Source organism: Anabrus simplex, chromosome 1 (assembly GCF_040414725.1).
Source record: "Anabrus simplex isolate iqAnaSimp1 chromosome 1, ASM4041472v1, whole genome shotgun sequence".
Taxonomy (NCBI): domain Eukaryota; kingdom Metazoa; phylum Arthropoda; class Insecta; order Orthoptera; family Tettigoniidae; genus Anabrus; species Anabrus simplex.
In genome coordinates, this window is record NC_090265.1 from 1,187,780,708 (window position 1) to 1,187,796,244 (window position 15,537).

Sequence of the window (15,537 nt, forward strand, 5' to 3'; positions counted from 1 at the left end):
CTGAGCGAATTAGGAGCATGCAGCTGTGAGCTTGCATTCGGAAAATAGTGGGTTCGAACCCCACCATCGGCAGCACTGAAGATGGTTTCTGTGGTTTCCCATTTTCACACCAGGTAAATGCTGGGGCTGTACCTTAATTAAGACCACAGTCGCTTTCTTCCCACTGCTAGCGCTTTCCTATCCCTTCGTCGCATTAAGACCTATCTGTGTTGGTGCGACGTAAAGCAACTTGAAATATTATGTAACTAGCAGATATCTAGGTTATGATAGCTGGGCGGTTAGTGAAAACGGCTGGGCGGTGCGCCCATTAGAAAGGTCCTAGGGAGAACACTGGTAAATGTTTTCTGTATTCTTACACAGAGTAGGTTGGGAAGAAGGGTCCCAATGAAATGATTTCATTTCTGCACCATTTCATTAACAGTATTGGCCCTGATTTAAGGAAACTTTACATATTTAGTGATGTGTGCACTGCATTTCATTAACAGTATTGGCCCTGATTTAAGGAAACTTTACATATTTAGTGATGTGTGCACTGCACAAAACCAAAATAACACTACTGTTAAATATTTAAGTTATTTAACTGATCAGGGAAGATCTGACTACATTCCCCATGTGTACCCAACAAAAGGACGCTCATACATGGCATGTGATCGGGACTTCGCTCAAATAGAGCTAAGAAAACGTAAGCGATATGTTGTATACATGGCTGATGATTGGATACAGATCATACGAAATACATCCAAGAACATTAACGTGATAAATGTGGAACAAAGTATGACTAAAGATTTTAAGACTGGATTTTCTCAAGTTAAAGCACCGTCTCCTCTTACTAAAAACAAGAGCAACGGAAAGTGACATTTTATAAAATAAGTGAATACAGGTCAAAAATCCTAACTGCAAGCAAGACATCAAGCGGCTTAGTTACAGAAATATCATGATGATTGTAAAAATAAAATTTAATGAGAATAAGATGGAGAGAGCATACAGAGCTTAAATCCCCCTGAAAGCTGCTAAAGCTAGGGATATTAAAAAAATACATGTCCTCAATTTTACCAACAAAGCAACATTATTTTCAGAGACTTCTGGACCAATATGGCAAAGACCAGGCGCCTGATGCTGAGGAATCAGGGAGTGAAGTATGGGACTATGATTAAGGAAAGGAAAGATATGATAAATATATGTATGATATTATTGTGGAAATAAAGACTGGATGTACGCAAACTTCTTGCAGTGTTCTTTCGTGTCCAAAACAAGTATATTCCTTTCTCAAATCACAGTTACCGGTATACTATCTCCAATCAATGTTACAGGCTAATGAGTTCTATAACAACACAATTCCAGCATTTTCATAATTTTATTACAAACAATGTAATAGTATTTTAACACTTGATGAAATTTATACTTAAAGTATACTGTAATTATGCAAAAAGTCATAATTCTAACTTGAATTTTGTAAGAGTTATTACATTTTTATTGATTTTCTCATAAAATGGACTTGTGTTCTTATGGAACACGTGGTTTCAATTCTCTCAGTGAAACATGGAAGTGGCTCAAATATGCTTTGGGAGTGTATGTCAGCTAAAGGTGTATGGTATATACAGTTCATTGAAGGCAAGATGGACAAAGTAGTGTATAACGACATTATGAAGAACAACGTTAAACAAAGTGCTAAAAATTGGGAATGCTATCAACCTACAGGTTTCAACATGATAACAACCTCAAACATACCGCGGCTCTAAACAATGAGTGGTTTATTTTGAACATTCCAAAATAATTAAAAATGCCTCCCCAGTCGGCTGACCTCAACCATATTGAACATTTAGGGGCATTTTTCAAATATAAGGTCCACACTTCATCCAATAAGGAGTTAGAAAGAGTAGTGACTGAAGAGTTGTTCAGTATCAGCCGTGAAAAGCGTAGAAGTTTGTAAATTCCATGCAACTTGGGCATTTTATTTGTATGTTTATTTTAAGTAATGACATCTGTATGAAGACCAATGCGACATAGAAAAGTACAACTGTTATATTGTGTATTATACTATGTTTCTAGAAAAGCTTTATTTTTGTATGGCATTGAAAAGAAATATAGGCCTAATAATGATGTTATTTGCTATACGTCCCACTAACTACTTTTTCGGTCTTCGGAGACGCCGAGGTGCCGGAATTTAGTCCTGTGGGAGTTCTTTTACCTGCCAGTAAATCTACCGACACGAGGCTGACGTATTTTAGCACCTTCAAATACCACCGGACTGAGCCAGGATCGAACCTGCCACGTTGCGGTCAGAAGGCCAGCGCCTTAACCATCTGAGCCACTCAGCCCAGTGAAATATAGGCTTACCTGAAATATATTTGTTAAAAGAAAATTGCAATTATATTATTTTGATTGTCAAAAATATACTGTTCTTTTACAAAATGGAAGTGTATTAATAAGAAAGTGACATTCTGTACATATTCTGGTAACTACTAGCCCATCATAATATTCATACTATAGAGGCGCTGAAGGAAATTTTAAGTTTTACACACTGAAGGAAACACAGCAAAGCAGTCTTTATTGCTGTCCGTGGCCTAGTCATTCCAATCTGGAAATTGACATTGGAAGAGACCCAAAAAACACTGTTTATACAAAGGTTTTCCAATAGAAAAATATTCCTTCCACTAACAGAACGAATATTGTAAAGCTACTCGGTAGCACCGACAATACGTTTTAAACCTACACTACTTGCACTTTTAGGTTAAAAGTTTACTTCCTGAAAAGTTAACCCTTTCACAGACTGACCACAACATTCATACTTTCACTCTAGTTGCAAACCAGATTGCTTTTCTCCATATACTTTAACAGACTTACATGGATGATCTGTTGAAGATAGCTGTACAATAGCTAATCTAAACAAAGCAGACCAGTTAAGTGAACTATGTCACACATATGAAATATATTAACAATGATTATTAATAATCTGGCCCATGTCTTCAGCTATTCGGTAATAGACCTTACAAAGTGGTGCAATTTAAGCAGCCAATATTGTTACAATTGCATTGCCATCCAACTGTACAGTGGAAAACTGGACAGGATGGCTTCTAAAGCCGACTGAATCATGTAGACTCGGAATGCACCATCTCAGATCTTCACAATATCAATGATTATATATATGAGAGAAAGAGAGAGAGAAGGGGAGTGGGGTGGGGGTGGGACAGGCAGAAGTTAAATTTCCCCCTTCACACACAGAGGACGATGGTCTGTTATGCTACTGCCTATTCATTTAAATCCTGGGAAAGACTGGAATTCAAGAGGATCAAATATACATTTATAGAAATTAAGGAAAGGAATAATTTATCATGGGAAATGTTTGATACATTTCTAAGTTCATTGAAATCACTTAAGAAAAAACTAGGTACACAACTGATAGGGTATCTTCACCTGGATGAGAGTCCTAAATGCAAATGCTTGAAAGAAATGTACCTTCATTGAAAATCTCTTTTCACCTACCCATCCACACTCACTGTCTACTGAGTCAACATGGAAATTCTTTGGAAAAATATGTTAATGAAACCTAAAATCATCATATCCTGTTCGTTTAAGTTACCAACATCTGGTCTTAAGGAAACACTCCAGAGATAAAAAGATATTTTCACCTAATACATGGATTTTCATGAAACTTAGTGGGACTGTCACCTACATAAAAGTAGAGATCACGAACATTTCTTTCATATACAATTAATACACAGTTCAAAAAATTAGGGGAACATGTTTCTGAACGTATGTCATGTTCCACAAAACAATACTTCACACCCAGGTATATTACCAAGTAAAACTTTATTCTTTGTGGTTGAAGAATGCAAAGAACATCCGTGAATTCCCATTCATTTTCAGAACACAAACTGAAATGTCCAAATAAGGGCGAAAACAAAGTGGTAACAGTCCTCCAGGGTGGATTTTTATCACAGTTGGAGAGCTTCAGTTTGGTGTATGTACTCCACGAGCATTTAACACAGCTTGGCACCTACGTGGCATGCTCCGTATAAGTTGACGGAGGTCACGTTGCGGTATCAGCTCCCATTCTTCAACGAGAGATTGTTCAAGGTCTTGAAGAGTCTGTGGTGGAACAGGACGCCCACAAACACTTCTGTCAAGCCTATCCCACAGATGCTCAATGGCATTAAGGTCGGGACTCACTGCTGGCCATTCCATCTCTTGAATGTCCAGTTCTCGCAAGACAGCTCTGGTGATGCACACTACATGAGCCCTGGCATTGTCGTGCACGAGATCGAATTAAGGGCCAACACCATATGCAGCAACCAACACATGCTGTAGCAGTATCTGCTCGATGTACCCTGCAGCGGTACGATAACCAGGGACAACGATGACAAGATCTGTACGGCCATCAATACTGATGCCACCCCACACTATCACAGAACCTTGCCCGAACTGATCGTCTTCCTGGACAACATCTGGCATGTACTGCTCACCACGATGTCTCCATACATGTTGATGTCCATCACGCTGTGTCAGGGGAAACCTGAACTCGTCTGTGAAAACACAGGTCTCCAATGGCGAAGTTGCCAGTTGACGATGGTACAGGCAAACAGAAGGCGAGCTACACGATGCGGCTGCATTAAACGGGGCACTTGAAGAGGACGTCTGGGTCGTAAGGACACTTCTCTTAACCTATTCCTTACTGCCTGGTCAGACACCGTGACTCCAGTGACCCTCCTGAGGTGTTGGTGCAGTTCTCTGGCAGTTGCTGAACGACGCCGCAATGTACAGATGGTCCTGTGGGGTTGTCATGCGTCCACGACCTTGTCCAACTCTCCTTGTGAACTGGCCTCTATTATTGTAGCGATTCCACAAGCGGTGAATAACTGATGGAGAGATATTGTGATCCTCACAACACGACGAAAAGTCCATCCTTCCTGGATCAAAGTGACGGCCTTGCGACTTGAACCCCGTTAAGATGTCTCATGGTATGTGTTGGATAACATACAATGCGCTCAAATGACCGCAGTAGTCTGTGTACCTCACAACGACACAGGGACGCACTGCTATTCACTTTGTTTTGAGGGGTCACCTGACAGTTTAATGCATGCCTACGCCTACAGATGGAGTATAACTTCGATTTGACGTACCCTGAGAAGCTAGTGTTTCAAGTTACGCTGTACAACCATTGGAACCCCATATACCAAATTAACGTTCACATATCAGACGTTACAAATCATGTTCCCCTAATTTTTTTAACTGTGTAGTTTTTCCAAAAAAAAAAAATTTGAAATTTTTAATTTTATTTTTTCATGAAATTTAATTAAAATGTTCATGTAAATTCGTAATTAGGTAGATAATACCGTATTTACGCGAATAATCTCCGCATAATTTTTTAAAACATTTTGAGGCACGAAATTGGGGTGCGGGTTTTATTTGCATCAAGGTTGCCAACACGCTCCTGGCTCACCTAGTTTTCAATGCTGAGTGTGCAGTTATGCTTTGAGCAACCACAGATGGAAGAAAACTGTCCCCATATGTCATATTTAAACGGAAAACAATTCAGACTTTTAATTCTAAACTGACTTTACATTTTTTAAATAGTATTTTAAGAGTTTTTTAATTTCAAAATTTCTCTGCGTCACGATAGAACGCGTCTTCTGGAACGTGCAGGGGTCGCTTTCTGCACTTTCACTCACTTCAGTGTGTCTATAGTGTATTTCATAGTTGTAAATAGAGTGAAATCGTAATTCTTTTGTATCCAGCGGTTTAAGGAACACCACAATATCACGTAGCAGGCAGCATGTGGAGAAGCAGAATCCGTGAAAACTGTCAAGGGTTGACATTTCTGAATTACAAGATGGCGGTTAATTCGAAATCACGTAATTGGAAGTCCGATTTCGAATTAACAAGGTTTTACTGTATCGTGCAACATCCGATTTTGCCAGTGTGTCTACTTCAAGTGTTTACATTGCACGAAAATAATTATCCACCACCGGTCGTGTTACTGTCCAGTAAAAAGAGACCGCATGTGGGAAGTGTTTTAGATGTGGAGTGTGACGAACTTGTAATTTAGGAGAGGATTCTAGTGACGCAAGAGACAAGGAATCTTCCCATCTACAGGGAATCGAGCCTATTGCAAGTTCATATTAATGAAATACCTGTCAAGTATAGCCTGCTTGCTAATTTTCATGGAAAATATATTTCATAGCAGTGATAATGTATTTTTATAATCTCGGGCAAAGCAGCTATAACCGTAAATTTACATGTTCATATTTGCGTAAAGACCATGTGGACCTCGCAGAGTGATACGAAATGGTTGTTTATGCCTACGTTACTTTTTCGATGGAAGGCATTTGAGTTCATTTCATTTTTTATAAATGAACCTAAAATGAGGGTGCGAGGATTATTCGACGGCAGGCATTATTTGCGTAAATACGGTACTTCTTTTAAAAGCACTACGTATTGATTTTTCTGTACATAATTTATATAAGGAGATATATCGTACTTAAGTTTGTGTAATTTTTACATTCTAAAATTTTGGACTTAAAAATCCTTACTACCTGAACAAATTCTGCAATCAAAAATTCCATATGCAGGTTTCTGAATATAGCTGTGATACATATACCATGTAAAATTACAATTGGCAAACAAAGCATTATTACAGTGATAAATTGTTTGAATTCAGAAGAATAACTTTGTGATAAGAAAAAAGAAACTTAATCCTTTCAGTTTGTCATAAAAAATTTCACCAAAATGACCAAAATATTCCCTTCCTCAACATATTTCCTTACAAGCCTAACAGAGTAGCCTTTAACCTGAGCCTCAAACCCACCTACCTCAGTAGATTCTCACCTCTCCTGGTCCCTCTTAACATCCTTGAGAGCTACAGAACCTAATTCCTCTTACCTTCTCTTCCCCTCATGATCCCGTTCCACCTCCCTCTTCCTATCCTCTACTTTGTCTTCCTTTCCTCTTGCCTCGCCCCTCCCCTTTTAACACTTTCCTGTTACCCATCTTCCCTCTACTGTTCTACCTGCAGTGGCTCATACCAATCCTTCACCTGAACTCACTTCCTGACGAGCATTGTTACCCCTCATTTTTCTTTCCCTTATAATAACCTACCTGTCTTTCACAAATTCTCACTTCTTTCTCCTCTCTCTTTCCTATCTACCATACCCTGCAGACTGATTGAAGGAGAACTATCTTCATTCCTGTCCTATGTTAAGGTTAAGAATATAAAAATCATTCACTATCGCCACCATGGTTTTAATTACCTGGTTAGATGTAAAAGGCCACCTAACCTTAACCTTGCCCGAATAAATAAATAAATCATTACCGTAATCAATTATTACAGTGCATACATCCCAACATATTACCAGTAAAGGCAATACTAGACTCAAAAATATCCCACTAGCACTACAAAAAAAAGTCTTCTTTTTTGCTAGTGGTTTAACCTTGCACTAACACATTAAAGGTTTTTAGCGTGGAAGGATGGGAAAAGGGCTAGGACAGGGAAAGTATCGGCTGTGGCCTTAATTAAGGTACAGCCCCAGCATTTTTCTGGTGTGGGAAAGGGATAACAACAGAAAACCATCTTCAGAGCTGCTGACAATGGGATTCGAATTCACCATGTCCCCTAATGTAAACTCACAGCCACGCGACCTAACCACACGGCCAACTCACTCGGTCACTATGAAAACATCCATATGAAGTAGATACTTATTTTCTGCACTTCAAGTACAATGAGCATCTTAAGTTTTCCATTGACAACATATTCTAAATGAAGTAAGAGTTTCCCTGGCATTTCTTTTGATATTTAGATATTTACCTCTCATCAACAACATAAGTACAATTCCTCACATAGAAAATGCTAACGACTCATAATATACAGTATATGTGAATTTTAAATACCAGTGTTTTATTAACTTTGAAAATTATTGTAGACTTGTACAACCATATTACAAAACTTTAGACTATATCTATTGCACCAACTTGTTCATTACTGATGATATGGATATAAATAAGAAAAATGTACAAAAGCTAGTTAAAGAACGTACCTATTATTTATCTTGGAATGTTGTAACAGGATTGGTTTTATTATGGAGCATATTTTCATGTAAAGGTAAGTCAGCTATCGTAATATCTGTTGCATTATGAAATCAAATTGTAGGTCTACACTTCACATACAAGTCAACAAACATTTTAAAATAAAATCAATTATTATGAACCAGAGTTTGGAATCTGCATATAGGCCTCACAGATACATTAAGATTTTTTGGATGCTACTTTATCCCTTTTCTCTAATGATTTGATAGCCATTTGTAAAGCACCTTCACGAGTTTTGTTTCCACCAATGAACCCTGTGGAATGCACAAAAACACAGCCATCAATGCCAGATATAACAGATAATTTATCATCACGCTGTCCTTGCCATTCATCAGCAAGGAAAACACGGCAGACAAAGCTTCCAACACCGACAGGTACAGCTTGAACACGCCACGTACCCCTGTCTTCAAACAAAACAAACTTCACAGTAGGTTCTAATTTCATCTCCTTCTCAAGTTCAAAATAATGCTCCTTCCATGGACAGAACGTTCCCATAGGAAACTCCATAATTTCTCCTGAACTGTGAACCAAATAGCGATTGTTGATGGCATCTTGCACAAGATGCCTAGCAGGCCACCATACATTTGCTTTGTACAAAACACGATCCTCAAATTCCTTACCAACTACTTCTAGAGCTGCATAAAATCCAGAAGTTTCATCCTTGTCAACACTATTCCAATGCGGATTCAAATGACTTACACGAGCACTGAGATTTGTAGTGATCCGATATGCTGGTTCTCCCTCAAACATTGGAACACCATTATCAATACCATCTATTTCTTGAATAAAATATTCATAAACTTGATTAAAAATATTTTCTAACAATATTTGATCATCTGAATCTACTATAGTTTTTATTATACTATGTCCAAAATGATGATAAATGAGACCTGCACTGCTCAGCTTTGTTTTCCAGGGTTTTGAAGCGCAAAGTGAATTCATAGTTTCATTGAATTCTTTCTGATGATGATCATAACGGTGTTTGGAAGGGTCATACATCCCACCCACATCAACCACGATGTCGCAAGTATCCAGCACTGACTGATCACGAGTTCTTACAATCTCTGCATCCTTATACTGTGGTAAACGTTTCAGCATGTAACATGCCAACACTTCATCACAATGGAAAGTCCCATTATGTGTTCCAATCTTGATATTGGGGCTCGTATGGTTAGTAGCTGCTTCCCTCACCATGTTGCCAAGAGAGAATCCTGTCAAACTGCAACATACCAGAAGTAGTAGTAGTAAACTTCATTTTATTCATAGCTATGGGTACATTTTTTAAACCTAACAATAAACAACAGAAAATCCCACATAAGCAATGCTTGTGTGAAGGCTTGAATGAATTAACAATATAATGGCAATGTAAAACTTATTCATTTTATAGTACACAGTTGCATATATATATATATATTAAGAAAATAATTGGCATTAGAAATATTTAACATAGATTATTTACAACAGTATTTTATGGATGCATATTTATTTTTAAATTAATGAGTCTAATCCTTTGTCAGCTTTTCCTTTCTGTTTAAATGGATTCTAAGGACTAATTCTGAATGATAAAAAAAATAATTTTAGATGAAAATCTACTGTTCTTGTTACATCTGATCTGTCTGTAGGAGCCAAGTATTCAATATTTGTTTTACTCCGGATTTGAAACCCACAAATTGATATACGTTGCACTGACACAGATAGGTTTTATGGCGACCATGGGACAGAAAAGGGCTAAGAGTGGGAAAGAAGCGGCCGTGGTATGAATGAAGGTACAGCCCCAGCATCTGCCTGGTGTGAAAATGGGAAACCATGGAAAACCATCTTTAGAGCAGCCGACAGTGGGGTTCGAATCCCACTATCTCCCGAATATTGGCCGCACTTAAGCGACTGCAGCTATCGAACTCGGTATTCCGGGTTTGTTTCTAGCATCTATAACCTGGGGCGTGGGAATAAGGTATTATACATACGAGGTCCAAAATATTTCTGTACAGGAGTGGCAAACCAGATCTAACTTGCTGTCTTGTTTATGGTACTTCACTAGTTGGTTCGGAAATTTGGAATGGTATTAAAAGAAATGTACAGTAATATTATTGATGCATAGCCTATACATGCCATATAGCTAAAACCTTTGATAAGTTGTATAACACTATCGTAGGAACGCGTTTTGGTTTGCAGTGTACGATTTTCAAAATAAGTTTCTGCTCAACAGGAATTATATATTTATCTAATGCACCACCCCATCCTACGATACCATACTGTAATATGGAATTTAGAAGTACGTAGTAAACACGTGTTAGTATTTTGACAGAAACCAGTTTTCTAATTCTGTAAAATATGTACATGGATTTGTAGACGGGTTTTCAAATGAGTGGTGCGATAATTCCACTTCAGGTGGCCATCAATGGCAATAGCAATCCAATAACCTCATATAAATAATATAATAATCATTCGTCAACATGTATACATTAGGCTGGAAAACAGTAACATAAAACTTACAAATTATGTCTAATTCTGAACTGGTTTATGAGAACAAATCTTCTACAAGGTAGAGTTGTAATCATTAAAACATTCTTCTTCTTCTCCTTCCTCTTCTCTTGTGCTATTGGGCGCTCCCACACGGCAATGATTTTACATTTATATATAAGGAACAGTTTTCACATTTATCGCCATAATTTATGTTGAAGAATTGAATAAATTGACACATTTCATTTAAGTAATTTAAGGCGTGAAAGGTCATTCATAGCCAATATGCATGGCCAACTTTACATAAGGCCGCGGCGTTCGACCTTGCAACCCCGCACTTCTCTAGCCTTGGATGGCCACTGCCAGTTCTTGGCCCGCGTTTGCTTCGCTACGAAAGGAATTGAAATAAGGAAATAAAGTATTTGTTATTATCAGCATTAAAGTGAAAGGATAGTGAAGAGTGAGTACATGAAGTAACAAAACCAATTTCCTCTCAGTTTTTATTGGACATATTTACAGAAACATAATACCACAGGTAGGCCTACTCTAACAAAGAATAGCGAGTTTTCTGTGATTAGTATGAGAAGTTACCCGTTCAGTCCTCAACTTCCTGTAATTATTTAACAAAATGTTACTCATTGTTAAGACAATACTTGTAACTATTGTCATAACATTACATCCACAGGCACAAGTTTTCTCGGCAATTTCTGACAATTCAATATCTGATAAAATGCCAAGTAGACCAAGATGCTGAATTACTTGGCGTTGATCGTTACATTTACGTTTTAAAAATTGTTCCTCAAACTTATCAGAAATTAGTGCCTGCGTAATTCCAACAACATGTTTACACACTGATATAATAAAATCTGCAGAAGCTGAAAGTCCACCCCTATTTATTTGATTGAAGTAGCTGTCATTTATTTGCTCTTTATTTCTTAGCAAAGCCAAACATTCTTCACATTTTATTTTTGAGCATTGCTTGAACGAAATGTAACCACAGGCATAAATAAAACCTGACTCATCAAAATGTATGTTTTCGGTATACTTGTCTTCTAAAATACTGTAAAAGGTATCGTCAACAGTAAATGACGAAAGGCTGCTTGTACTTTTTCTTGAATTTGTATCGGAAGAGGACATTATCATTTCTTTCGAAAAAGTAACTGCCCCGTACTTAGCTGAGTGAAGGCCAAGTACGCTTTTTAACCTTATTTTCAATTCGGCCTCCATTACCTGAGTAAGTGATATATTATAGTTTCCCCCTGTTAATTGGCGGTATTGACCAAACCTGGATTCTAATTGGTCACTCTGAAATTTGCCAGTTAGCACATAAGAGGGGTTCAGAGTATGTAGAGCATAAATAATAATCTCACGTAATACGTAGGTTGTTACGTATAATGCATTGTAGGTTTCATTGGTTAAACCATTATTATCTGAGGAGTCATTTTCGTCATTCTTTTTCCATGTGGACAACCGCTGGAGAAATACCTTTAGAAAAGCCAACCTTTTATCTTCGGAATTTTTGAAAGGCATTTGAAGACTATTACGCTTAACAACATGGGCGAGAGGCCGCTTAATATTAACAATGGACCACCACATTAGGATTATTCTAACAAAAAATGCAGTACCTTTATAATAATACTTGTTTAGGGCAGAAACTGTAGATTCGTGAAACACGTTTATAACCAAAGAAACCCTTTGACGTTCAAGTGAATTTGGATAAACACTTTTAAATGTTAACTTTGGTGCAGACTTAATCAGTAAATCGGACTCCTTTTTATAGATCTCTCTTATGTCACTGAATGATGCTTGAGTTATCTCTTTAAAATCAGGGTTACAATCAACTGAACTTGAAACATTTGAAAATGAGTCTAAACCTTCCCATACAGGTATAATAAATGACTTGTTAATGCCACTTACATTCAGCCAGTTATTTCGTATATTTTTCAATACATGGACACTGTCATATAAAATAAAGGTTTTTAGGGGGTTTCCGTCAATTTGGAACCAGTAATTACTATCAGAATGTTTAGTTAGTTCTTTGAACATAGCACGATTTACAGCATTATTATCGGCTATGATGGACAAAATATTTAATCCACAATCCTGTATTTCCCTGATAACACGTTTTGCAATATCCGCTAGTTAACTGTTTCACTGGAACTAATTTAACAACCTCTTTCAAATTTCCAAAAGCAGAACTAACGAGGAAGGCCAGAACTGTCTTAGCTAAATCGACAGATCTATTTGCAGCAACACCAAATAAATGCCCATTTTTGAAATCTAAAACTTGTTTAACATATATTTCATCAATCTGTAAATTCACAACCCTTTCTAAACTTGATAAATCTTTGACAATGTAACTTAAAAAGTTACTGTTTTCTTCATCAGCTTTCGGAGATATGGCGAAGGAAGTAGACAATTTTTGTAAAACTCTGGGATGAGGTAGGGATAAAATATGGTTAAACCTAATTGCGTTATAACACTTTGTAGACTGCATATAAATGAGGAATGCATTTAGAGTTGTAGTGACGTTGTATCTAGGTTTCTTTAAAAATACAAGTGTAAACTGATCTTGCAGAAACGTTAATTTTTTTAGCAGAATCTCTGAAGTTTCATCTTCCTGGTTTTCAAGTTCAGATTTTAGGTTGTCTATTAAACTAGTAATCTGCACAACTAGTGAATTGACAGAACTTTCAGGTAAGAAAAAGTCGTGGCAAAATTCTATTGCTTGGAACAACTGGCTCCACTTACTTAATAATGAATTTCGAAATATTACAGAGCCAGAATGAAGAACATTTGTGTTAGGAATTACGCCACCGTTGATGTGAATTCCGACCGTAAAATCCTTGTTTACCCTAATACTTGACCTTATTTTAGGTATGTTTGACACATCTAATTTATACAAAATACAGTAGTTTCCACCAGTACTTACAGACCACTCAATTTTATGCTCCGCCAATTTCTTTTGTATATTAGAAACAAAGGACTCAAAAGTCTTTATTTTGTTCGCTTCCTCAGCTAGGGTCTTCTTACATTCCTCTGCAGATTTTGTCCGTTTTTCTTCTTCTTCCCTTCTTTCACCTGGGGATTTCCTTATCTTGGAGGAGCACTTACTGAAGTACGATGGTAAGTTTTGAAATACCTTTGGAACCGCACGAGATAACAATACAGGCTTCTTCCGTGTGAATTCCCGATTGTTCCCATCACCATCCTTGTATTTTTCAACATAGCTTACGTCTTCAGGAAGAATGTTTAATACACACGAAGGAATATTTGGTAGGTACCCAATTGGCTCGAGGAATGGCACGTTCCCACACGGCTTTCAATTGTGGATTTTTAGGAAACCCAAACACTGTCACAAATCCTTCAGTTTTTATCGATGAACGATAATTAGACTTACAATTCGGCACAACACAAGTCTTTGGCATTGTAACCAACCACTATACACAGATAAGCAACGGTATCACTGTATTTTGAAGAGAACACGAGCGCGAGGCACAGTGGGCTACACAGAGCAGACTAGCCATTCACTGCGGGGTTGCCAATTTTCGCTCGCCGCGGCCTTCTGTAAAGTCGGCCATGCAATATGGCACTGATTTAAGTAGTCATTCATGGCTATTGGTGTTGGCTATTGCAATTTCCGGTGTGAGGGTGCATGGTATCCGAAACTTTTAGTGATACTTCGGCTCAATTTCGTTCTCAATCGTGCTCCGAGACGGTCGTCTCTATTCAGTGTGTAGTGATAGGAAGTTGTGCTGTATGTTTGGCCTTCAGTGTCAAGAAGTGGCTAATATTTTGTGTCTTTTTGCAATATCATGGATGCCGAAAGTGGAGGTGACGAAGCACCACATCCAGCACACCCTGCTTCAAACGAAAACGTTGATCACGAAGAACTCGTGCGCATGAATACAGACTCGATAAATCTAAATTCCACCGTGAATAATCAGCAACAGGTATTATCATCTCATCAGTCTGAAGGCAATATACCGCTGCCCCCAACTGCTGTGGAACCAGAGTTTTATCAGCAGGCTCATTATGGCCCGTTCATTGTTTTTGTCGAAGCTAATGGGACCAAAAATATTGGACGATTGCATCCGACGGCGTTAGGACGTATGTTCTTTGATAATGATATCCACGTTAAAGGAATAACCCCTAAAGATCGTAACCGCTTGCAGGTGAAATTTAGATCCGCCGTTCAAGCTAATGCCTTTTTACGCCATTCTATTTTATCTGGCAGTGCTCTCAAAGCGTACGTCCTAGCTCCAATTTTTTTTAGAAGAGTTGGCATAATTCGTGGTGTTGAAAAGGATATAACCGATGAGGACAAACTCAAATACCTCAAATCTACGATCACAGTCAAATCGGTACAGCGACTTAAGCCATCGCCATCTACGCTAATACGCCTTCTCATTCGCTCAGTCACACATGTAAACGAGCGAACACGGCGTAGTTACCAGTTCAAGGCGCTTGGAGCGCTGAGAAGCTGGCATTAGTCTACTTGACGAGACACGCTCAGTGATCATTGCTAAGAGTTGATGCTGATGATGCTTGTTGTTTAAAGGGGCCTAACATCGAAGGTCATCGGCCCATTGCTAAGAGTGTTGGTGTAATTTGAGCCTCTGTTTACCTTATTTGGCTTGTTCCGTTGATCGTGAGCCGTTTTAATGTTTATGTACATAATATTGTTTACTACTGTGTGCCTTAATGTAAGATGAAAAGCAGATCGGCAAGTGGGATTTCGTTTCATGAATTTACTTTCAACGAGTAACAACGTCATAAATGGCTAAATGTCACTTCGAAACAGAATTTCTCGACGAATTTCAATTCAAGATCATTGAAACGATATGTTCGACACACCGAACAAATTCACACTTTCACGCTACGTAGGAGATATAAACTGCGAGAATGGAATAACACTCTTAGTAAAGGAGCGCATCTTGGCAGACCGTCAGTGCTTAAATGAAGAAGAGAGATCGTGATTGTTGGTAGTCCATCGAA

General features: G+C 38.0%; 1 protein-coding gene across 1 annotated transcript; it reads right to left on the bottom strand.

Moving 5' to 3' along the window:
• Positions 1–7,870: 7,870 nt before the first annotated feature.
• LOC136877354 (MYG1 protein) lies at positions 7,871–10,813 on the bottom strand. Its single transcript, XM_067151327.2, has 2 exons — positions 10,573–10,813; positions 7,871–9,298 (listed from the first exon to the last, which is right to left on the bottom strand). Exons 1-2 carry the CDS (start codon positions 10,635–10,637, stop codon positions 8,239–8,241), a joined length of 1,125 nt encoding a protein of 374 aa, XP_067007428.1. The 5' UTR covers positions 10,638–10,813; the 3' UTR covers positions 7,871–8,238.
• Positions 10,814–15,537: the final 4,724 nt, after the last annotated feature.